The sequence below is a fragment of the Schistocerca cancellata genome, chromosome 1, assembly GCF_023864275.1.
Source record: "Schistocerca cancellata isolate TAMUIC-IGC-003103 chromosome 1, iqSchCanc2.1, whole genome shotgun sequence".
Lineage (NCBI taxonomy): Eukaryota > Metazoa > Arthropoda > Insecta > Orthoptera > Acrididae > Schistocerca > Schistocerca cancellata.
The window spans coordinates 75,442,495-75,467,883 of NC_064626.1; the positions used below are offsets into that span (position 1 = coordinate 75,442,495).

The window sequence follows — 25,389 nt, forward strand, 5'->3', positions numbered from 1 at the left end:
GATGAGGAGGACAACACAAAAGCCAGTCCACAAGTGGAGAAAATCTCCAACTGGCCAGGAATCGAACCCGAGCCCACTGCATGGAAGGCAAGCATGTTGCTCCTCAGTTAAGTAGGCGGACAGAGAATGAGGAGAATCGGGTACATTGAGATATTAAGCACTCTTAGTTGTTACCAAATTATACCATAACAAAAGGGAACATCTTAGTTTCTTATGTATCTGTACTCTAAAAGCGTGTAATTCTAAACTTGTGATTACAGTGGCAGTTCTTATCATGATATTTGTAGAATATTATGTACACAATAAGCGGTATTATAGTCATCTACGCTATGATTTCCAAGTACCTTGAGCATGAGACGTGATCTCCTCAAGGGAAAAGCGTTTAAAATGAACAAGTTACGAAGAGCATAAAATGTTGTCACATACTGATTTTTTTTTTTTAAAAAAGACCATCCTGCACATCATATGTGCGAATAGTGCCTCTAATTGGCATCCTAGAAACCGACAATGCAGGTATCTTAATTTCACCACAGTATACAGATTTCCCCACAATTTTTCCTGTATGAGCAGATAAGAAAAAATTGTGATATGCTGTTTCAGTTACCTTGGTCAATGATACAGGAGTTCTGGAAAACACGGGAAATATATTTCCCTGACGATCCGATGCCTTAAGGGCACTTTTGCTTTTATACAACATGTAAATTATTTCTACAATGGTATTTCAAACTCTTTTCTTTCTCCAGATGGGCGACTAGTAAATGAGCAGTTCGAACTGATTTTGGAGATAATGAAATTATATCATACTACAAAATTATGACGGTCTCTACAGTAGAACTTCGCAGCTTGAATTTGGCGGTATGTGACTGTTGCTATCTGTCGTTAAGCAGTTTCTATTTTGTGCTCGAATCTTCGGCAAAAGGGAATTGTGAGGCTTTAACGTTGAATCACAGTCAAATTTTTTGGGGATCTGATGGTAACATGTAAAGAAGGGTGATATTAAGGACAAGCCTTACGAGGTTGACCAGAAAATGTGAAATTCTTAATCGCCGAGCGACTTGCAACCGTCACGTTTTGTTGTGTGCTTATCGGTCAGGAACAACTTTCAACAGTTGGCACTACACGTTTTCAATATTTTCGTACTGCTTGAAGTACATGACACTACTGTCGAAAGAGAAGATTAGTTTTGAAGTTGTAAATGTGGGCTGCGTTACGTTTTAACAATGGAATTTTCTGACATTCCGTCGTGTTTACAGGATTTTAATGATTTGGGTTCCGATTTTAAAGTTCTAGAGGTAAGTTGTGTACTTAGTTCCGTACCAGTTATTCAGTGGCTGTTTGGATGTATCGTTAATGTGCAGTTATCCAAGGCAAGACACTGCATAAAATATTTCCTAGTGTTAGCGCACGGTTAATGTATGTCAGCCCATCAGGATTTGTTTTATGAAACAACTAATTTTCGTGGTGTCAAGCCAAAGTCTTGTGGCTTTACTTTTTAAACTTTGATTGTAAGCTCTGCTAAGCTGTTTTATGCTTACATCATTTAATGTTTGCTGATATTCTTTCATTTGAACAGCAATCCAACAACTGTTCGTGAGAAACACAGTCGCTAGCGGTTTGATTCAAATTAATACCCAATTTTTTTGTAGTTGTAGTCACGCTAACGGTAAACATGGTTGATTAAACAGCAACTGGGATTAACAAAGCTAAAATAGTTGAAGCTGTAATTGCAGTAGTGTTTATTACTGTGTATAGTACATAATAAAATTACTACAGGTTCTTTTTCTAGGAACTTAATCGAGAATATCTTAAGAAGTTGGATGAGGTTTCAGACCTGCAGGCAAAATGTGTGAAAGAAATAAATCACCAGCGATACCGAATGAACATCATTAATCGCTCTCTAAAGAGGTAAGGATCTGCATAGAAAGTGTACACTACATGAAATTGTTAAAGGTTTACATGACATGCATGTTTGTCAGGAAATTAACTAGAGCAAAGTCTATTATGTGTGCCTTTAAATTCTTTAGTGAGTATGAAACCATACTCAACTCAGTAATGTTTTATATGAGTAGCGTACAGAAATGAAATACTGCCAGTCTGAGAGACATGATGGATTGATGGGTGCATTGGACAATCATAGGGCTCTGTGGCTGTTTCTGTAACTGTCAGGCAGGAATGCTTCAAGAATTGTGAATAAATTATTTTTCCAAGAGCTCATAAACAGATAAAATATAATTTTGAAGTATTTATTGTATAACTGCATGAACAGGCTTTCAAATATTAATGGAAAGATATATACAAAATACTTTCTCATGACGTAGGACTAGTACTCTGAGAACATAGCACGCCATAACCTTAGAAACATAGCTGCGTCTGCTACTACTTAGTTTGGATGATAAATTTGAGAGCTGTAGAAGCAGAAGCAGTTAGTGGAGTTCATACAGTTAAATAACATTGAATGAGATATAGTGAATCTATCACAAATGAACAAGAAGAGATGGGTCATCTGATGTCTGTGCTGACTTATTGATAAACGATAAACTACAACCTTATGAGTACTGAAGGATTGTGGCATAATATCAAAACTTTTTAAAAATGAAAGATTTTCTACACAAAGAGTTGACGTATAAGAAGTAATAAGGTCCTGTTCTGATGGAGAGGTATAAGATAGCAGTGAACTGTCATAAATACTTATAAATGAGAGCAGTTCCCCCTATAATTTTATAATGGGATATTTAATGCAAAGGGATGAAAGAAACTAAAGAATGCTCAGTGGTGAACTTGGTGAACAATACCAGAAATAGCTGAAGTCATGGAAGTGAGAGAGCATGTGATTAATTTTGTCTAACAGTGGGGAAACTGTGAAAGATGTGATCTCGGACCAATAAGATACTACGTAAGAATAGATACAAAGTTAGAAAGAAGCAGATTGATCACATCGTAAATCAGGTATGTAAGTAATCAACCAACTCAGGTTATTTTTGTGCAAAGGGTGCCTAAGAAGCAGCACGGTTTCTTACAAAATAAAATTGAAACTATCGGAAAACAATTTAACTGAATCATTTCATTTTAACAATGATCTTAAGTTGTATACATGTTGCAGTTTTCATATGGAGTTGACAGTGTTCTTTCCTTTTTTGTATAGGTATCTTTATTGGAGTACAGTGGGAGTGGACACTTGTTCAGCTTTTACATGAAACATGGTAACTAGGGCCGGCATATATATGTAATCAATTTAATAGACGATTCTTTATGTTATCACATACCCTTTTTGTAATTATTTGAAACATATTTGTTTTGCTAAATTTCTAATGGTATGGAACGTATAGGGGTTCTGCCACAGCTGCAGTCTTAAGATAAGGTGATACCCATGACATAGTTGCAGTACTGTACTCCATATGCTAAAACAAGAGCATTGATAGCTGGCAGACACAAGTCACAAAAGGCTGCCTTCATACTGCACGAAAGCCACAGTTGCTTAGCACTGAAACGTTGTTATATAAATGTAAATAAAATGTCCATGATTGGATGTGTTGGGTGTTGGTCCTGCGGTCTAGGGATAGTGACTTTGATTAAACGTCTACATGTCCTCGGTCTCAGGTTCAAAACCCTCCACCACTTAAATTTTGATTATAATCAGCATTTGGCAGCCAAAGACTTCCGGCATAAGACGTACCCTCATTCTGCCAACGGCTTTGTCAGAGGGTTCAGGGCACACTCTTGTCCTTGGGATGGGAGAATGCCTCTAAAGGTGGAAGAATCACCAATGATCAATGGCATGAGGATGCAGAAGGCAATGGATACCTCTGCATTAAAGACACACAATGTGTACCCACAGGACATGTGGTCTGTAACTGAAAAAGTGTGGTGGTGATCTTTCCATTGCAAAAGATTCCTGGATAGTGCCCCATATGGATCTCCGAGAGGGGACTGCAAAGGGGGAGGTAACCATGAGTAAAAGGTTCAATAATCATCGAAGGGATAACATTCTACAAGTGGGGGTATGGAATGTCAGAAGCTTTAATGTGATAGGGAAGCTAGAAAATCTGAAAAGGGAAGTGCAAAGGCTCAATCTAGATATAATAGGGGTCAGTGAAGTTAAATGGAAAGAAGATGAGGATTTCTGGTCAGATGAGTACAGGTTAATATCAACAGCAGCAGAAAATGGTATAATTGTTGTAGGATTTGTTACGAATAGCAAGGTAGGGCAGAGAGTGTGTTACAGTGAACAGTTCAGTGATGGGGTTGTTCTTGTCAGAATCGACAGCAAACCAACACCAACAATGATAGTGCAAGTATATGTGCCAGTGTCGCATGATGAAGGTGTAGAGAGAAAGTAAGTGTATGAGGATATTGAAAGGGTAATACAGTACATGAAAGGAGATGGAAAATCTAATACTAATGGGGGACAGGAATGCAGTTGTAGAGAAAGGAGTATAAGAAACAGTTACAGGAGAATATGGGCTTGGGACAAAGAATGAGAGAAAGAGTAATTGAGTTCTGTAATAAATTTCAGCTAGTAATAGCAAATACTCTGTTCAAGAATCACAAGAGGAGGCGGTGCACTTGGAAGAGACCAGATGATACGGGAAGATTTCAGGTAGATTACATTATGGTCAGACAGAGATTCCGAAATCGGATACTGGACTGTGAAGCATACCCAGGAGCAGATACAAACTTGTATCACAATGTAGTAGTGATGAACAGTAGGCTGAAGTTAAGAAATTAGTCAGGAAGAATCAGTATGCAAAGAAGTGGGACTCAGAAGCACTAAGGTATTAAGAGACATGCTTGAAGTTTTCTAAGGCTATAGATATCTGTAAGGAGCAGCTCAGTAGGCAGTACAGTTGAAGAGGAATGGACATCTCTTAAAAGGGCAATCACAGAAGTTGGACAGAAAAACATAGATACAAAGAAGGTAACTGCGAAGAAACCATTGATAACAGAAGAAATACTTCAGTTGATCAATAAAAGAAGGAAGTACAAAAATGTTCAGGGAAATTCAGGAATACATAAATACAAGTCGCTGAGGAAGGAAATAAATAGGAAGTGCAGTGGAGCTAAGACGAAATGGCTGCATGAAAAATGTGATGAAATCAAAAAAGAAATGGTTGTCGGAAGGACTGACTCAGCATACAGAAAAGTCAAAACGACCTTCGGTGACACTAAAAGTGAGAATGGTAATATTAAGAGTGGAACAGGAATTTCGTTGTTAAATGCAGAGGAAAGAGGGGATAGGTGGAAAGAGTACATTGAAGGCCTCTATGAGTGGGATGATTTATCAGACGATAGAGGAAGAAACAGAAGAGATAGGGGACCCAGTATTAGAATCAGGATTTAAGAGAGCTTTGGAAGACAGAAGATCAAATAAGGCAGAAGGGATAGATAACATTCCACCAGAATTTCTAAAATCATTGGGAGAACTGTCAACACAATGATTCGTTGGTGTGTAGAATGTATAGTCTGGGGACATATCATCTAACTTTCGGAAAAATATCATCCACGCAATTCCAAAGACTGTGAGAGCTGACAAGTGCGAAAATCATCACATAATCAGCTTAACAGCTCGTGCGTCAAAGTTGCTGACAAGGATAATATACAGATGAATGGAAAAGAAAATTGAGGTTGTGTTAGATGACGTTCAGTTTGACTTTAGGAAAGGTAAAGGCACCAGAGGGGCAATTCTGACGTGGTAGAAAATGGAAGCAAGACTAAAGAAAAATAAAGACATGTTCATAGGATTTGTCGACCTGGAAAAAGTGTTAGATAATGTAAAGTGGTACAAGATGTTAGAGATTCTGAGAAAAATGGAGGTAAGCTCTAGGGAGAAACGGGTAATATACAATTTGTACAGAAACCAGATGGCAGTTATGAGTTAAGGGGCATGAAAGGGAAGCAGTGGTTGGGAAGGGAGTGAAACAGTGTTGTAGCCTATCCCCGATGTTATTCAATCTATATTGAGCAAGCAGTAAAGGAAACAATAGAAAAATTCGGAGCAGGAATAAAAGTCCATGGAGAAGAAATAAAAACTTTGAGGTTCGCCGATGACATTGAAATTGTCAGATAGCAAAGGACCTGGAAGAGCAGCTGAACAGAATGAACAGTGTCTTGAAAGGAGGATATAAGATGAACATAAACAAAAGCAAAATGAGGATAATGGAATGTAGCCTAATTAAATCGGGTGATGCTGTGGGAATTAGATTAGGAAATGAGACACTTAGTGTTCCAACATTTCTACGGAATGCAAACTGATCTTTCCCGAGGTTGGCTTCTACCAGTTTTTCCATTCGTCTGTAAAGAATTCATGTTAGTATTTTGCAGCCGTAGCTTATGAAACTGATAGTTCGGTAATTTTCACATCTGTCAACACCTGATTTTTTTGGGAGTGGAATTATTATATTCTTCTTGAAGTCTGAGATTATTTCGCCTGTCTCATAAATCTTGGTCACTAGATGGTAGAGTTTTGTTAGGCCTGGCTCTCCCAAGGCTGTCAGTAGTTCTAATGGAATGTTGTCTACTCCCAGGGCCTTGTTTTGACTTAGGTTTTTTAGTGCTCTGTCAAACTCTTCACGCAGTATCATATCTCCTATTTCATCTTCATCTGCATTCTCTTCCATTTCTCTAATATTGCCCTCAAGAACATTGCCCTTGTATAGACTATATACTCCTTCCACCTTTCTGCTTTCCCTTCTTGGCTTAGAACTGGATTTCCATCTGAGCTCTTGATATTCATGCAGGTGGTTCTGTTTACTCCAAACGTCTCTTTAATTTTCCTGTAGGCAGTACCTACCTTACCCCTAGTGATATGCGCCTCTACATCCTTACATTTCTCCTCTAGCCATCCCTGCTTAGCCATTTTGCACTTCCTGTTGATCTCATTTTTGAGACGTTTGTATTCCTTTTTGCCTGCTTCATTTACTGCATTTTTATATTTTCTCCTTCATCAATTAAAATTCAATATCTCTTCTGTTACCTAAGAATTTCTACTAGCCCTCGTCTTTTTACCTACTTGATCCTCTGCTACCTTCACTATTTCGTCTCTCAAAGCTACCCATTCTTCTTCTACTGTATTTCTTTCCCCCCATTCTTGTCAATCGTTCCCTAATGCTCTCCCTGAAGCTCTCTACAACCTCTGGTTCTTTCAGTTTATCCAGGTCCCATCTCCTCAAATTCCCACCTTTTTGCAGTTTCTCCAGTTTTAATCTGCAGTTCATAACCAATAGATTGTGGTCAGAGTTCACATCTGCCCCTGGAAATGTCTTAAAAATGAAAACCTGGTGCTTGAATCTCTGTCTTACCATTATATAATCATATCTGAGACCTTCCAGTAACTCCAGGCTTTTTCCATGTATACAACCTTCTTTCATGATTCTTGAACCAAGTGTTAGCTCTGAATAAGTTATGCTCTTTGTAAAATTCTACCAGGCGGCTTCCTCTTTCATTCCTTACTCCCATTCCATATTCACCTACTATGTTTCCTTCTCTTCCTTTTCCTACTATCATGACTATTAAATTTTCGTCTCCCTTCACTATCTGAATAATTTCTTTTATCTCATCATACACTTCATCAATCTCTTCGTCATCTGCTGAGCTAGTTGGCATATAAACTTGTATTACTGTGGTACGCATGGGCTTCGTATCTATCTTGGCCACAATAATGCGTTCACTATGCTGTTTGTAGTAGCTTACCTGCATTCCTATTTTTTATTAGTTATTAAACCTACTCCTGCGTTACCTTTATTTGATTTTTGTATTTATAACCCTGTATTCACCTGACCAGAAGTCTTGTTCCTCTTGCCACCAAACTTCACTAATTCCCACTATATCTAACTTTAATCTATCCATTTCGCTTTTTAGATTTTCTAACCTACCTACCTGATTAAGGGATCTGACATTCCATGATGCGATCCGTAGAATGTCAGTTTTCTTTCTCCTGATAATGATGTCCTCCTGAGTAGTGTCCGCCTGGAGATCCGAATGGGGATTATTTTACCTCCGAAATATTTTACCCAAGAGGACGCCATCATCATTTAACCATACAGTAACGCTGCATGCCCTCAGGGAAAATTACGGCTGTAGTTTCCCCTTGCTTTCAGTCATTCACTGTACCAGCGCAGCAAGACCATTTTGGTTAGTGTTACAAGGCCAGGTCAGTCAATCATCCAGACTGTTGCCCCACAACTACTGAAGAGGCTGCTGCCCCTCTTCAGGAACCACACTTGTCTGGCCTCTCAACAGATACCCCTCTGTTGTGGGTTGCACCTACGGTACGGCTATCTGTATCACTGAGGCACGCAAGCCTCCCCACCAATGGCAAGGTCCATGGTTCATGAAGGGTATCATATCATATTTCCCTAAAATTCTTTTCACTTATGCGAATATTTATTTGAAGACAATTGTCAGATTTCGTGATTTGTAAGCCCAAGCAGTAATCTGCATTTTCTACAGAGATCTGAAATTATTTATTGTAATATTCAATAAATTTGTTTTGTCAGGAGTACACAGTCAATCCATCATCAGTATAAAACTGTAGAGCCAGGTTTTCACTACAATTCAGTTTATTGAGAAACTTAACTAGACATTCATACCAGCGTTTTGAATCTTTAATCTGTACACTCCCTTCAGCAATTTACATACATGTCCTGTACCATCATGACTACTCTCTGAATTTCCTCTTTCAAAATACCCTTCATAAATGCTGTCCTCACATCAAATTGCCTTATACATCACTTAAGTTCAACCACAACACTCAACAGGGCTTTCTCCATCTCAAATCTTGTGTCAAGGCTAAATGTCAGCATAATCTCCTCCAAATCATAGAGTAAACCCTTACGCCACCATTTGAGCCTTATATTGAACCATTTTGTTATTTACATTTAATTTTGTAGCAAAAACCAATAGATTTTCAATCGCTTTATTTGTTTTAGTTTTGTTAATTCTCAAATTTTGTTTTTCTTCAGAGAATTCATGTTAACCTCCATTTCTTTATTCCATTCTTCATAATTTTCTGATTGTGCTGCTTCTTTGTTATTCCTTGTCTCGCAAAGATGTATCACTCTTCGTTGATGGGCTGAATCTCCACAGTAAATTACACTGTTCATGTAAATTGTGACTTCATTTGTCTTCATTCCTTGCCTCTAAGTTGCTCTCAATTTGCCCCTCAGTGCCATACAAATGGTTGTTAACCTTTTTGTTACTTGTAGCTACACCTTGGTTCGTACAGTCCTGTTGTCCTCTTCAAAATCAAAATTTTCATCTGCAGCATATGTAGCCTCTCACTTTTTACCTACACCTGACATATTAACAACCCTTTTAGTCTCTTGAGTCAGTGATTTATCTAATTCTCTGCAGTGGAATTTCACATCACTGCATGCATGTGTGTGCTTACACACACACACACACACACACACACACACACACACACACTCTCTCTCTCTCTCTCTCTCTCTCTCTCTCTCTCTCTCTCTCTCTCTCTCTCTCTCTCTCTCTCTCTCTCTCTCTCTCTCTCTCCCCCCCCCCCCCCCCCCCCCCTTAGAAAAATAAACACGACACCCACAATCTTTGTAACCAACCACAGTCGTTAACCTTCTTCGGCATGTCTCCCGCCAGGCATCTCCGACACTCTTTTTGTTGATGACTTTGCGCTCTTTTGTAGTTATCCGTGGACTTGTCTCCTCGTGTGGCATCTTGGCAATGTCTCGTTCACTTTCACTTGTGGAGTACCGACAGTGGCTTCACATTTTCAATGACACAGTTTGTATGAATTTCTGAAGTGCAATTGGTTTCTTCCACCATCTTTACATCTTAGGCCTCTTGCTCTTCAGTTCACAGAAACTATGAAATTCCTAAGGCTCATGCGTTACCGAAAACTTTCTTGATCCTCCGACGTGTCTTACCCGGCCACACACTGTATCCAGTGTCTCAATATCGTAGATGTTCTAAGGGGTACTTCCTGGGAAGAGAATCAGACCACCCTCCTCCATTTGTACCGAACCCTTGTCTTTTTGAAATTTGAGTATGGGTTTTTTATTTATGCATCTGCACATCTGGCCATCTTTACGCTGCTTTAATACAAACCACTATTATGGAATCCCTTAGACCACTGGTGCTTTCTACAGTAACCTGGTTACATCTCTGTGTGCTGAAGCTGCCAAACTAATGCTGTCATTCTAGCATGATGTTCTCCTCAGCGGCTATGTGTGCCGTATGTCTGCCATGCCCCGCCACCCATTCTATGCCTCGTTTATCAATGACCCCCTTGACTGCCAGTATGGGGCACCTCCTTCTTCTCTGTTACCTCCTGAAGTTAACTTTCAGCTATTGCTCTGGCAGCTTAACTTCTCACTACTTGCCACATTCCCGATGGGTGTTAATCCTGCACCAACTTGGCTTCGTGCAGTGGCCTGTGTTCATCTTGGACTTCATTTGCTTCCTAAGGAAACTACTCTGGATTTGATCATCGTTTTAAGTTTCTCAACCTTCGCATGGAACTTAGCAATAGTACCTTGTTGTTGGCTCTGAACACTTTTGGTGTAGGCTTCCTGTACACTGCTCAATATTTACAACTGAGCTCTTTGCTCTCTATCAGGCCACCAGTACATCTGGCGACATAGGCTTTTTAATTGTCTTATGCCCCAATTCTCTCTGTGCCTTTCAGAGCGTGTGTGCGCTGTACGCAGTCCATCTCTTAGTGCAACAACTGTGAAGTTCATATGGGTTCCCGGTCATGTTGGTCAGAAGGGAAATGGGGCTGCTGACACTGCTGCCAAGGCTGCAGTCCTACCTTGGTCCGCTAGCTCTTCCATCCCTTTGGATCATCTCCCTGTTGCCGTGTGTTGGCAGCTGGTATCGTTTTGACATCACCCCTGGTCTTCTCTTTGCAGGAACAAGCTCTGGGGAATTAAACTTCTCTCAGTGGCTTGGCCAACATCATCTCAGCTCTCTCGCTGCAAGGAGATCACTTTAGATTGGTTACGAATTGGGCATTGTCGTTTTAGCTATTGTCATTTGTTAAGTGGTGATCCCCCACCACTTTGTGCTCATTGTCATCAACCTTTGATGCTTTGCCATTTCCTGGCCGAATGCCCTTTTGCTAACTACTTACATTCTCATGAATGTTTGCTGTCTGAGTTATTGGCTGTTTTAGAGAACGATGTGCTGACTGTCAATCGTGTTTTACTTTTTATCCGTCATAGCAATGTGGCGAAGGAAATTTAATCTTTAGTTTGGGACCTCCACAGTCTCCACAGCGTATTTTGTGGACATTTCTCCACGAGGAAGTCCTTGTCCATCGCTCACTTTCCTTCTTTCAGATGTGATTAATGATAGTCGCTTTTGAGTTATTTTACTACTTGGTATGACCTTAGTTGTTTTTGCACCCTAAAACAAACAAAACGAAACTAAAATTTCCTCCTGTAACCTCTACACAGAAGTCTGTTGTAACTTTAAATAATCCTTGTAAATATATTCAGGTCAAGTTAGTTTCGATCAGTGGAAACATTAATGGGTTGGTATTTGATCAGGATTTCCCAGAAAGGCTATGAAAGTAAATTAAACTTCAACATTTACTGTATGAAAATAAATTAAACTTTAACATTTATGTACAATACACATTAGTATGTAACTTACAAAAGGAAAGAAAATATCAAGTAATGTGTATTGAATTCTTACTCTGGGAAATTCGTATTTTGTGTGTTTCTTGATATGTCCTTTGGTAGTTGATTTTTCTGTTCCTCCTTCCTCATATTTACTTTGCATACACTCAATTAAACATTGTCTAGATGCTTCTTACCACACCAAAAGGCAGAAAAGCTTTAAATTGAAATGGAATGCAGCTGGAGGTGCATCTGGAAGAAGTAAAGAGTTGTCATTGGTTTTGGAGCTGAAGGCAAAATTGAACTAGAGCACTAATCCACCTACTATGTTTCAGTATTCGCTGTTCATTAAATGTTTTGGAACTTTGGCAGACTGCAAGCTCTGTTAGTATAATGAAAATTGCAGAGTGAGGAAGAAACAGTTAGCACATTTGGTTGGAGAAGTGACCATCATATTGTGAATACCAATACGATGGCGGTCCAAAAAGTATCACTTTTATTTACAAAATCAGTTGTTATTCAGATGCAGTTGTTGGACATGAGTCACCTCCAAAGCACTCCTCTTAAGGTTCTACACATCTTGCCCACCATTGCTGCTGGTGCTGCTGCCGGAGCCATCACTGCTCCATCGACTTCTACACAATGTCTTTCCTGTTTTGAAATATGGTACCTTTAAGAGTCTCATTTAGTTTAGGGTCAAGCCAGAAGTCACTCAGTGCTAAATCAGGGGAATAAAGGGGCTGGCAAACCTCAGCCACGTTGTATTCAGCCCTCTGAATTAATTGAGAATGATGAGCAGATGTGTTATTGTGATGAAGGTGCCAGCTGCTCGCTGCTCTCAAGTCTGGCCGTTTACTTCCTGACGGTGATGCAGAACCTCGTGGTAGAACTCCTTATTGACATTAGTGCATTCTGGGCCATGCTCGTGATGGACCACAGCATTGGAGCCTTAGAAGGCAGTCACCATGACTGAGATTGTTGTGGACCTTCTTTGCTTTTTTGGGTCTCGGGGATGATGCATACTTTCATTGCGATGATTGGAACTTTGTTTCTGGTTTGTACCCATAAACCTGGGGCTCATCACCAGTGGTCACTGTGTTAATAAAGTTGAGATTACTGTTCAAAGGATTTGGCATGCCCTATGTGATCTCCGAATGAAGTTACTTCTGGCCAGTTGTTAGCAACTTTGGCCCAAATTTTGCTGAGGTCCAAATTGTCTACTAAAATGGAATAAATGTATCCAGTGGTAATTTTAACATTGTCCGTAAGCCCTCTGATCATGATTTGTCCATCCTGTGTCACCAGGATCCTTTCATGATCAATAACAACCTTATTTGCAGATGTTGAGGGCCTACCTGAACATGCTTCTCTCTTGACTGATGAGTGGCCATCTTTGAAGTGTTTGTACCACTCCTTTATCTGTGTGGTACCCATTGCTTTGTCCCTAATACAGTTGCTGATCTTTTGAATTATTCATCTTGAGAAGCTCCAAGCTTGAAACAAAAGTTGATGCAATGACTTTGTTCAACTATTTCTGCCATTTTGTGCACAACACAAAATCTGACAACTACATGCGTTCATTAATCTACAGCTAGCCAATGACTGATTGTTTTCACAGTTGTGAAAAAAAATCAGGTATTCACACTACAGATACTTGCAAACATAGTATGTATGCACACCCTGTACCATTGTTGGTTTTGACAATTAAAAAAAAAATCATCAGATACTTTTTCCACAGCCCTCATAAAATTGTAGGAAATTTGGATCTTCATTTCCTTCTTCATTTAAAGAACACATACAATAAACTGTTTTTGTTCACTCTTTAAGGATAACAAATTATTGTTTTATTCTGCCCTCTAATTGTTAAGTAGTTGTACAGTGGAATTAATTGTTAAGTAGTTGTACAATGGATTGCGTAATCTTTCCTTTTTAGCATTACCAGAGAGAAGAGTTGTATTGGACCATATTGTATGACTAGATGGACCTCACTATGTTACTGTGCAGATATACATTTGTTTAAGAATAGAATGTGAATAATGCAAAAGCATTGGGGTAAGATGGGGTTGTGTTGAAACATTTCTTCTTATAGAGTTCCTCCATTTAGGGCTGCAGAAAGTTGTCTAACATGTCTCACGATAATGATTCAGTTATTTTCATCTTTCCCTGAAAATGTCACCATGCACAATATTCAGTAATAATAAACCAGACAATTACATGTGTGCTTTGCAACAGTTTCATTAAATTCATGGGGGTTAACTTCTGCCCCCTCTGGAATGTTAAATCCCTTAGGTACTGCACAGACACGAAATTTGCCCTGTCACAGCAGCTGCGTTTATCAGGGTGTTACCTCAGGGTGTTATTCAAAGAAGCTAAAATTGTGTTGTGTTTTTTTTATACCGTTTTTGTATTCCTTGTTTGGAGTTTAATAACTCTTGAAAACTAGTTAGTCCTGCCATTTCTTGTACCTCAGGAGATATGGAAAATTTCAGATTTTGTTTTGATGGTACATTTGTCATATCAAGACAGCAAGTGTACTGCTTTGATTGTAAACTGAAACTTGCTAGTTGCAGCCTGTGGTGATCAGTCACAGGAAACAGATGTATACACAAGGCATTTTAAAAGGGGATCTACAAAGTAAATCATTGTTTCACAAAAAATATTCAATAAACTTAGAGCTATAATTAATTTGTAAAATAGTCTCAGATATTTATAGGCTCTTGTTATTTGAATAACGCAAAAGAATGTGAAAAACTTGGCTGCTTGCAAAGAACTACTGTTGTATAGCAGTAAGTATTGTTTTTGATAAACCTCGTCTGATTAGCATGTGCTGCCCTCCCTGTAGGGTCTGACTCACCATTATTTTTCTATCTGTTGGAATATTGTATTTACTGTGGTATTTCAGAGCTTATCTTAATAATTAAAAAAAGACAAGTGTTCACCAATGAAGGAAATAGTTCTCTCCAGTTGACCAAAGATCACTGAATATGCAGTTAAAAAGACTAATTTTTGCCAAGTCAATGTTTGAATCAACTAATTCAGGGAGATGAGTGCATCAGCGCTAAGTTATTTTGACAGCACAACACATTATTAGTACTGGTTGTTAGCGATATAGAATGTTGCTTTCATAATATAACATTGCTGACTCGGAGGAGGTAGTGTCAACAGAATATTTTATGTGAGGTTTTTGTAGTGTTTTTACATGATAATGTAAGTTTCAGCTTTTTCTCCACTGCTTTACAATTGGAAATCGAGAATTGCCGTGTAGGGTAAGGTTAAGCAGCCTCACAGGTGCCCCCCCCCCTCAAAGTGGCTGTATATGTCGTATATGTAAGAAATTTAAGGTTGGACCTCTATTATTCACACGATGATTTTTACTCAGGGAAAGGAAAGAGCTTAGCTTTTCCATGCATATTAAACCCAGACATTTAGTGGATGACAGTTTTGCTGGAAGCTTATTCATAGTTTGCCCATGAAGTTGACTGATCTGATACAGAAACAACGGCATTTGTTTATTTCAGGTGCTAACACTGTTGCCATTAGAGTTAATGTTTTGTTGTTTCACTTTCATGTTACTGTTGTGGTGAATATTATGGACATTGGGAAGTACAGTCAAGCTGTAACTTGTTCAAGATTGATGGGGACTTATTTGTTAAGTGTTAGCTGATTTATTGGTGACTATTAGGGTACCTTGTGAGGATGATAACACCAAGGTTTTAATGTTTTCTTCAGTGAAGACAATGTTTTTTGTAGAGCTGTTGCAAATTATTGCTTAGGACCCTCCTCAAATGTTTGTGAATATTAGGGATTTTATGATACCTATGGCTACTTGGCTAATATATTGATAAAGTAATCTTTTTCATCTTTATTCAAATAGAATCATTTCTGGGTATGACAGATATTAACACAGTAATTGTATATTGATATCATACTAAGCAAAGGATTTTTTTGTCATCTTAGTGTTGCATAATCTTGACCACAAGTAGCATCATTTTATTATTGACAGGTTAGGGATTCCATTTGTTGGTGTAATATGGTAACCTTCTTTGATTACAGTCTTTTGACATGCAGTACAATTATGCCTAGTAGAAGATGTGGAGCTTAACTCAGCATCATTGTTTTCAGGTTTCTTTTTCATTCCATGGCTGTATGCAAGATGCCTGTGAAGACCACAGGTAGATGATGCTTTCCATTTAAAAGTTAAAAAGCAATTTCACAATCAGTTTCCAATTCTCTAGTAAATATTTCTGGCTTCCTCTACTTTGTTTATTCTTAATTTTAATATAAATACACAAAAATACTAATACTATAATAAAAGGTACTAGGATAAATTGTAATATCTAAACAGTGATTTAAAAAATAAAAATAATAAGTTGAAGTCTGGAGTCATTTCTACTTAACAATAAATTGGCTGTAAAAGATAAAAGTGTATCACCAATATATTAGCAGTAGTCTCTGAGACAGATTTTCAGAGAGCTAATAAGATGCGGAAAGATGCTAGAAAGAATTTCAGAGGAAGGGATAACATTTCAATAATAAGTCCTTGAATGAGAGTTACACGATTCATTTTTGGTACTACAGCATTAGTTTCTTACCTGTAGTTTCAAATTTTACCTCATAAAATGTACATGTTTACCTATAATTTCATTATTAGAAAAGCTCTAGCATAGATTATTCTTTATGCTGTGTATTTTAAATTATTGTGATCACTTTCAGCCCCAAATTTAATCTAGTCCTTAATAACAAAGTGTGTATGTTGTACCTGCAGGGTAAATACGAACCAGCTGAACTGTGGTTTTTCATTGCAAAATTAAGGTTCGTATTAAATGTATGTACATTCAAAGTATGAAGTTTCATCTTAGTCTGTAGGTACACGTTTTTCAATGATTGTTGCTTGTTTGAGATTAACTTCATTTTATGTCATTTCCCAAACATTCTTCATTGTTAGGTGTGAATCTGTTATTCCTTTCGTCTTTGGCTCTTCAGGAATTTTGTAGACTGGCAACATTCTATTTAAAATTTTGTTGATGCTAATATGTGGTCAAGATACTAGGTAGAATCAGTAAATTTAGTATATTTGCTAATGCAACTTCAAGACTTCTACAGAATATTGTGTACTGCAATTAGAGCAATCTGGTGTACCACGTTGAAACATGTAATTCCTCTGTGGGTCATGGTTAATAGCATGAATAATCTATATGTCTAATTTTAGGTGCTGATAAAGACCTTAAAAATTGCAAAAACTGCTATTTTTTGTTGTGACACCTGTAATGACAGGTGAAACCCTTGGATTGTTCACCATTTTAAAAGGGTGCCAGATGTCTGGAAAGTGTAGCAGTCTTAACATTAACACACACTCACAGAGGAAGACCACCACTTCAAGGCTGTGTCAAAAACTGAAGTTTTTTTTTCAGTTTTGGGTAATTGTGTGAAATGCTTTATTCTGACCAAAATTGTTTATTAAAAATAGATGTATCAGGTGCCTCATTGCAGTGAATGAGGAAACTTCTGACTGTTTTGTTGCTTATTATGGGGATCTACAACAGAAACCAGCTGCAATCATAAAAAATTAAAGAATATATGATTTGTGAAATGGTAGTTAAGTTTTTTTTTTTTAAGGAAAAGTTAAATAATTCAGATCTAATCTCTAAGAATAATTGAATATTACAGACTGCAATTGACTCATAGAGAGGCAACTGAAGAGTTAGTTCTGTTACTGAAATATCTGCAATGCTGTTGCCAAATCTGATCATCTCCAAAAAGAGCAAAAAACTTGCATATTGTCAATTGAATCGCATGTGGCATCCCAGCTGCATAACAACTTGGTTTGTTTTATCCACTGATACATCACTGGAGTTGTTGCTTGACAGCAGTTGAAATGTGCGTGCACTAAGAAGTGGAGTGGGAATGGCATGCCTGTGTTTGATTGTCTGGGTGTTTTGCTCCAGTTGGTGGAGGTGGTGTAGTAAATGACCTTCAGACTGTCAACTGAAATTGTAGTAGAGATTATATCAACATCTAACTTTAACTGCTTGTCTCCTCCGTGGAGCACTTTGTAGGCTCCATCATAAGTTGGATGTAAAGGATAAAGTACAGCGCCGTGCCTAACAAAAACCTGCTTGCATTTTGACAACTCACTGAAAACAAATGGATGATGAGATTGCTGTACTCTTGTTACTACCAGACTCAGTTACTGTGTGTGCGACCGCAGCATAGCAATAATGTCAGATGCAATGATAACTTCACTGGAGTGCTGCTGAAGAATTTGGTAGGCCAGTTTGTTGCCCTTAATTCAGGTCAGCTACCATGGTTTCTAAATCCTCCTCTATATATGCACTGATGCCCAATAGAACAGTAGATAACATTTTTGGACAGAAATTGCTGTAAATTGATGTTTTAAAGCTTTGACTTCCCAATATTCTGGTACCACCCATTCTTTTGCCACTAGATGGTACACTGTGATTCTAATCATCTTTCTGCCAAGCAGTGTGGTGAGAGAGTTGAATGGTAAATCAAATAGTCTGCCCTGATCCATGGTGATATGTAAAGGAACACTGAAATGGACAATCCAGCTGCTGAAACAGGAGATAACTACTCTCACTACTGTGATATCTGCCATGTGGAAAGCCACTGGCCCGCATGTAAATCGATCAACTACTGCAGGATAGTAGGTACACCCCTCAGTTGGTCGTAGGGATCCTATTATACCGAAATGTATGCATTTGAACATTATTATGTGGTACAAATGTACAGAGTAATTTTTTGTGGTGTGTTGATGCACCAAGTCTTGAAATCTGTGCCCAAACTCAGCCACACAAAAACTCATTTGATCGATGAGGTAGTGTTGCAGATCCCTTGATGTGACAGTTGCTGTAGTGAAGTGACAGCTTGTTGGCAGGAACCAGTTGTCACAAAAGCAAATACCTTTGATTTCATACGTTACTGTATATTCATGTGTTTGCTGTTGGTAGTTGGATATGACGGAATTGTAGACCACGCGGTGTACTAAAATGTTGTAACTCCGAATCAAGTTATGCTGCTGAGAGTGCTTCATAACCCATGGCACTCATCATCTCTTGGATGCAAGGTAGGGCATTGGCTTGCACGTTGCTTTCCTTGCCAATGTGTGTGATGTTGGTTGTGAATTTCCCAATGTAATCTAATTGATGGAGCTGGTGCAGCAAAGTCTTGTCAGGCTTTTGTTGTAACATGTATGTGAGAGGCTTGTAGTGAGTAACAACAGTGAATTGTTCTCCCTCAAGCATGTTTCAAAACATTTTAATGGCAGCATGCATAGTGTATAGTTCACGATTGTATGTGAACCAACTTTGTTGTGCCAGAGAAAGCATTATGGCTAAAGAAAAACAACAGCTGCTAGCACTGATTCACCTGTTGCTGCACTACTGCACCCACTGCTGTTTTGGAAGTGTCGAGCGTAAGGGTAAGGGGCATTTGTGGAACTGGATGTACCAACAGTGTGGCATGTGCGATAGAGGATTTCAGTTTAGCAAAAGCTGCTATTGCATTGTCAGTCCACTCTATTTTTTTTACCAGATTTCTCTCTTGTGGTGCCTGAATTCCATTGATGTTAATGGTGTGGCCCAGGAACTGCACCTCAGGGGCGCTCTCTTGTGGTGGTAATATTCCATGGGATTAATGGTTTGGCCCAGGAACTACATCTCTGTTGCTCCAAGAACACACTTTCCTAGATTAATGAGCAAGCTGTACGCGCAAAGACAGTCAAAAAGCTGGTGTAAATGTTTAAAGTGTCCTGCCCCTGAACTGGACATTATTACCACATCGTCAAAGCAAATGAGACAGAATTCAAAATCGCAAGTTCCTTTGTCCGCAAATTTTTGAAAACTTCATGCAGCATTTGACAGTCCAAAGGACATCCTGGTGAATTAAAAAAAAATGGTGTACGCACAGCCGTTTTGGTGATGCGTTCTGATGCAACCGATACTTTATAGTATGCACACACACTAGATCTATGATAGGGAAGACACATTTACCATTCACATTGTGTGTGAAGTACTTGATGTGCAACACAGGATGTTGATTAGGTATAGTCAGGCTATTAAGTTGATGGTAATTGCTGCTGGGGTATCATCCATTAGTTTTCTTTGGCACTACATTAAATGGCAAATCCCAGCTGCTTCTACATAGTTTTCAGATTCCCTGTGGCAGGATGAAGGCAAACTTTTGTTTAGTTGCTTCGAACTTTTTGGATTGCAAACGTTGTGGTCGCACGTGAATCGGTGAGCCTGGTGGTGTCAGTATGTGGTGCACTGTACAGGGTGTCCATAAAGTCCCTTAATAACTTCAAAATTTTATTACAATGGCAGTTGTTGAAATATTTTAACAACATTTCTTTTATTGTAAAAGTTTTTTTGACAGTGTTTAATAGACCTCTATATGAGCACCTTTAGTTACACGAAGCACATCAAGACGGTACTCGATTTCTTGCCATGTTTGCTGTAGCATAGTGTCATCAATGGTGGCAATGGCATTAAAAATCCTTTGCTTCAAGTCAGCAGTGTCCCGTATCTGTGGGGGATACATGATATCTTTTACATACCTCCATAAAAAAAGTCCAAGGGAGTGATATCTGGCGAATGCGGTGGCCAAGGAATTGGTCCGTCCCTCTCAATCCATCTGCCTGGAAATGTTTCATTGAGGAACGGTCGAACATGCAGTCCCCAATGTGGTGGTGCTGGAAAATGATAGTTGGTTGTAAGTCAATCAGTTGTGGTGCTACATATTTGTTCAGAAGGTCTAGGTAAACATGTGCAGTAATTGTTGACTCGTTGAAGAAAAATGGACCAACTATTCAGTTACACGAGTCCACACCACAAATTCACTTTTGAACTATCCCGGTGAAGCTCTCTAGTCACATGCGGGTGTTCAGCTCCCCAGATTCTCACAATGTCTGTTTAATGTCCCAGAAACATGAAAAGTTGCCTTGTCACTGAAACAAACTCACTTGAGGAATGCTTCATCCTCAGAAAGGCATTCCAGCATGTTGAATGCAAACTCTGTCCGTTTTGGCTTGTCATTTGGCTCCATTGTCTGTAACAGTTGCACTTTGTAAGCATACAACCGTAAGTTCTTGTGGAGGACCTTAAGAACAGTTGAACGTGGTAGTTGCAACTGTCTGGCAGCAGTGCAGATGGACTTCGTAGGTGAATGAGTGAAGACATTTAAACTATGATCAATGTTTTCCTCGGATTTTCTTGGTCGCCTGCTCCTCCCTTTATCCAACACTGTCCCAGTCCCCATAAACTTTTTGTACCATGCACGGATTGAAGGGCGTGATGGTGGATCTCTTCAATACTTCGTTCTGAAGTTTCGTTGAGTCTGAACATCCAATTTTGTCTCAATAAACCAGGACACACATTGTGCCTTCTCTTGAGGAGTTGCCATTTTATAGAGGTTCTGTTCCTTCCATCAATGGAGTATCTGAAACACAAAATTTTAGTATATATAAAAACTTTAGTAAACAGTGATTACAATAAAAGAAATTTTGTTGAAATATTTAAACAACTGCCATTGTAATAAAATTTTGAAGTTATAAAGGGATTTTATGGACATCCTGTATTTTGCACTAAAGCAAGTGTGGGTGACTGTCCCTCAATTTCTGGAAACGGCCTAAGACGTGTAATATATGGCAGATCTCTTGTTACTGTTCATACTCCAGCACAGTCATTATGAGGAAATCAGCCTGGGCTGCTTAGGCTGGTCATAATGTCCAAGATCTGGGAGCAGCCCGTAAAATGATGAGAAATATGCTCCTAGTGTTAGATGCACCACATTGGCAACTATGAATTGTCCTTCAAATTTATGTCAGAGATCCAGATAGAGGGCTAATGTTACCCAGCCACACACCTTGAATGATGGAGCCATTGGCAGCAAACAGATGATAATAGTCAGACTATGGTGAGGCAGGCAGGTGGCCAGGTAAACCAACACATCTGCTCCTGTGTCCATCAAAAACAGTTGTTTCGTGTATCATTCGGTAACAAAACATTGACGGCTGTTATCTAGAGAATCACTCGCAGTCATTACTGACTTTCCATCCCATTTTGCATGGCATGTTTCCCTTCCTTCCTTCCTTCCTTCTGTCCCAAACCAGCTTTGGTACCAGCATAATTTGGTAGCTGATGCCAAGTGACTGTGACTGCTTGTTCTGTGATAGTGTCATCATCAGCTGGTACTTGCCTGCAAAGCTGCAACTTTTGTAGAAAGTTTAGTAGCTGTGCTTGAAGCGATGCTAATGTCACCATGGTGGTGGTGTCTGGTTGTGGGCTGACGGCTGTGACACTCTCAAATGAATATAGTCCAACAACGCAGTCAGCTGCCTGTTCAAGTGCATCTAATTCTCCCACTCACACTGTGAGTGTCTTTTGCATATCTGATAGTGGGTGCGGCAACCAAATGTTTCTCACAGTGTCATCACTGACTGCACTATTCACCAGTGTTCTAGGACAATGTAGCAACTGCAACTGTGTGCAGTTACCATGTTCTTCTGTCTGCAGTATCTTCTCTGATCTCTTGGTTTCTGACAGCAGCACACTTTTGATCAGTACATTTTTATGTGCTTTGTACTATTCTGTAGCTGATAATGTGGCTAGAAGGTCTTGTGCTTCAGTGACCATCTCTTTATTAAGTGCTGTGATGACACAACTGTATTTGGTGTTGTTGGCAATAATGTGCCAACACAAACTGGCTCTCCAACAGTTTGGACAAAACCACCATATTTTGTTGCCAGAATGGAAGTGCAATGTGGCTTACTACTATGCTCATTGGCTCCTCATCTGCGGTTGTTGGTACTGCCGTTGTCAACTATAGTGTTCTTTGTAAATCACATAGGAAATATGTGGTGTGGCTGTTGTGTGGTTGAGTCTTGGTGACATCACGTAGCGTTGTTGTTTCTTACTAATCACATTGTATCCAGTTCTGTCCAACTAGTATGTCAGGATCACCAATAAATGGTGGGTCTTAAACAAGAAATTTATTTCTGACATTTAGTACAATATAGCAACCAAGGAAGTTCTCATACTTATTGTAACACTAACACTGTTAACATGCATTACAACACTTATGACTTTGAACACTTTGTGTTATGATAATCTTTCATTATGTACACCGTCACTCTAGTTCTTACTACTGGTAGTCTGTTGCAGTGCCTGGAAGATGCACCAATGTTGCCAGTTCTCTGCCATGCAAGTGTGGGGTACTCGGCGCACTACAAAACTCCTCCTGCAGGGAGAAACAAACAATAATTGTTAGTTTATGAAATTGACCCTGGGTCCAGGTGGAATTTTACTAATCATCTGCATTGTTTTTCCATAGTTGTTCCTCTGGTACAGTATGGTCCTTGACTGAATGATTTGTTAATTCCGCCTAAGTTGCTGGGGGTGGGGGGTGTTCATGAGCCAATCCAGTAATGGCCGACAGTTTTTCTGTGCCTTCGGAACTTAGGCTGATTTACATAGATTGATGGAAATGACTTTCTTTCCCCTTTTTAACTGAAGAGTCAGTGTCCTTTAATCCCATTCTTCAGTCGGATACAGGTATTAGTAAGATGGCTTTGAAGTTGACACAAATAGCTGTGTTACATTGTAGGTGGATCTGTGAAGATACAGATTGTAACTTTCCCATCTTCTTCTGGAATTATATTATGAATCCAAGTGTTGTGTAGGGGTGTGTTACAGATGGAAGAAGGAACTCTCCCAGCAACTGCAAAAGCTTATCATTCAAGAGCTTTGCCTTAGATGCTTGACGTTTCTTCTTCGAGACACTGCACAGTCTGGGCAGTGCTAGTTGTGTTGAAGACCAAGTCACAAGGAACAGGTTTGCTGCCTTAAGTAAACAGCAGATACATTCTACCACAAAATTAAAAGCTGTGTGATATGGTGTGCATGTGTGTCACGGTACAGAACACCTGTGCCTGTCATTGGCACCTTTCATTGGATGTAACCTGTTCTGGGCAGCCAAAATGTGCTATCCAGGTCAAAGTAAAGGTGTGGGCCACAAATTCCACTTCCTGAAATTATAACTTCTGGCCATCTCGTGAACTTGTCAGTCACTGTCGGACAATAGCAGAAGTTGTAGGAAAAGGTGGTGAGATAATGTTAGCCACATTTAGGTGTGCAGAACATGTCGTGAGTAGCAATTTTTAGAGTGGTACCTGTACATAGCATATTGTTTTGCAACTCAGACGCACTCCTGGGGTCCATGAGCAAGCCGTTTTGCATGTCAGGCAATTCAGTGTTTTGTCACCAGTGCCCTCATAATGCAGAGCTTTTAAGACTCAGTCCATGCAAGGACTTGAATATGCAGTGACATAGCGATTCCAGTACATGGCCTGGGCAAGCATGTGGCTCCTATATTGGTTTCTGGATGTAGCATGTGCCATAATTGAAGGGGTGATAGTTCTTGATGCAAACCTTCAGTTGTGCCACTGCCAGCTCTTTCAGATCTGTTGTCTGAGATATGGTGCCAACTCACAGCAGTGCACCATGACTCACGTATTCAGTGCTGCTGATCTGCCAAATTTGAGTCATGAATCGGGCATTGAAATTCAGGTGATTTTGTTGGGCTGGCTGATAATTGTCTGAGGTTACATGTTCCAGTTACATTGGGTTCATCATTTGTGGGGTTCAAATAAGTGTATGTACAGAGTTGAGCTTTAAACTGCAGTCTGGCCAGGTAGTTGGCCAAAGTACCTGGTAAATCCCTGCACTGGTGTTTTCTGATGTATGATCTGGGAGTATGGGGTGCTGGGACTGCCACAAGTAAAACTATGATGCACCACCTTCCATTCCTTCTTTGTTCACAGAATCATCTTTGCTGAAAAACAGCCAACTGTATTTTAGTTAGTGCATTGGAGGGTATCTGAGGTAGAGATACAGGTCTCCTCCGCCTTGTTAAGTCCAGGACTGCATAATGTGATATGAATATTGTTGAATATCTTTCATGTATTAAAACACATGACTTACAGTTGTACACTAATTTGGTAAACTGAAGGGGTTGGCAAGTAAAGTGTTAAACCACAACAGCATATTTAGTAGTTGTATGTTATGTGTATGGTTTAATTCAAAGGAAAGAACATAATACAAAAAGATAAAATAATTTGAAAAGCAGACAGCACTTTCCAGCCATGCATATAGAACTGCTTGTTATCAGCAATTGAATTCGAACATGCAAAGATACTATGATCAGACTAATCTTTACGAAATTGGGGGTTAGCACTTCCTTCTGCTAACTGCTTCAGTTCGTGTTGTTACCATGGAAGATTTAATGTACACTTTAAAATTTGCTTTCTGTGGATGCTATTTGCTTGTAAATATTTTATGACAGCTACATATGCACCAGAATCAGTTCTACCATTGACATTGTTCCTTGCCTTTATTACATGACAGTGTTCCAACTCGGAAAAGGTAAAACAATACAAGTTAACAGATGCATGTATGTATGTTTCATTGGGAAGGACAATGGAAAACTGTGCAGTTGAGGGCCTTAAACCATCTCCTCCTCCTCCTCCCCCCACTGAACTTTCAGTGTAACAGAAAATATTAAAGTTCACATCACAAAGAGACGTGACATGTGATACACAAATTGGAAAGACCATTTTCTTATATACAGTCATTCACTGTGAAATGAGATGCTAATTAAATGTTGGTGAAAATGGTTGCAATAGCTTGACTATTCTGTTTGACAACATTCTTCTGGTTTTGAGGGATTGGTATCTGTTCAGTCTTGTTGATTGATTACCTTTCCATTACAAGCAGCTTTGTTT

General features: G+C 39.2%; 1 protein-coding gene across 1 annotated transcript in view; it reads left to right on the forward strand.

Moving 5' to 3' along the window:
* Positions 1–1,098: 1,098 nt before the first annotated feature.
* Positions 1,099–25,389, forward strand: part of LOC126165380 (transmembrane protein 120 homolog) — a 74,536-nt gene continuing 50,245 nt past the window's right edge. Inside the window, exons 1-2 of the mRNA XM_049920314.1 lie at positions 1,099–1,292; positions 1,787–1,905. Of these exons, the coding sequence (XP_049776271.1) occupies positions 1,221–1,292; positions 1,787–1,905 (191 nt within the window). The 5' untranslated portion in view covers positions 1,099–1,220. The remainder of the gene's footprint in view (positions 1,293–1,786; positions 1,906–25,389) is intronic.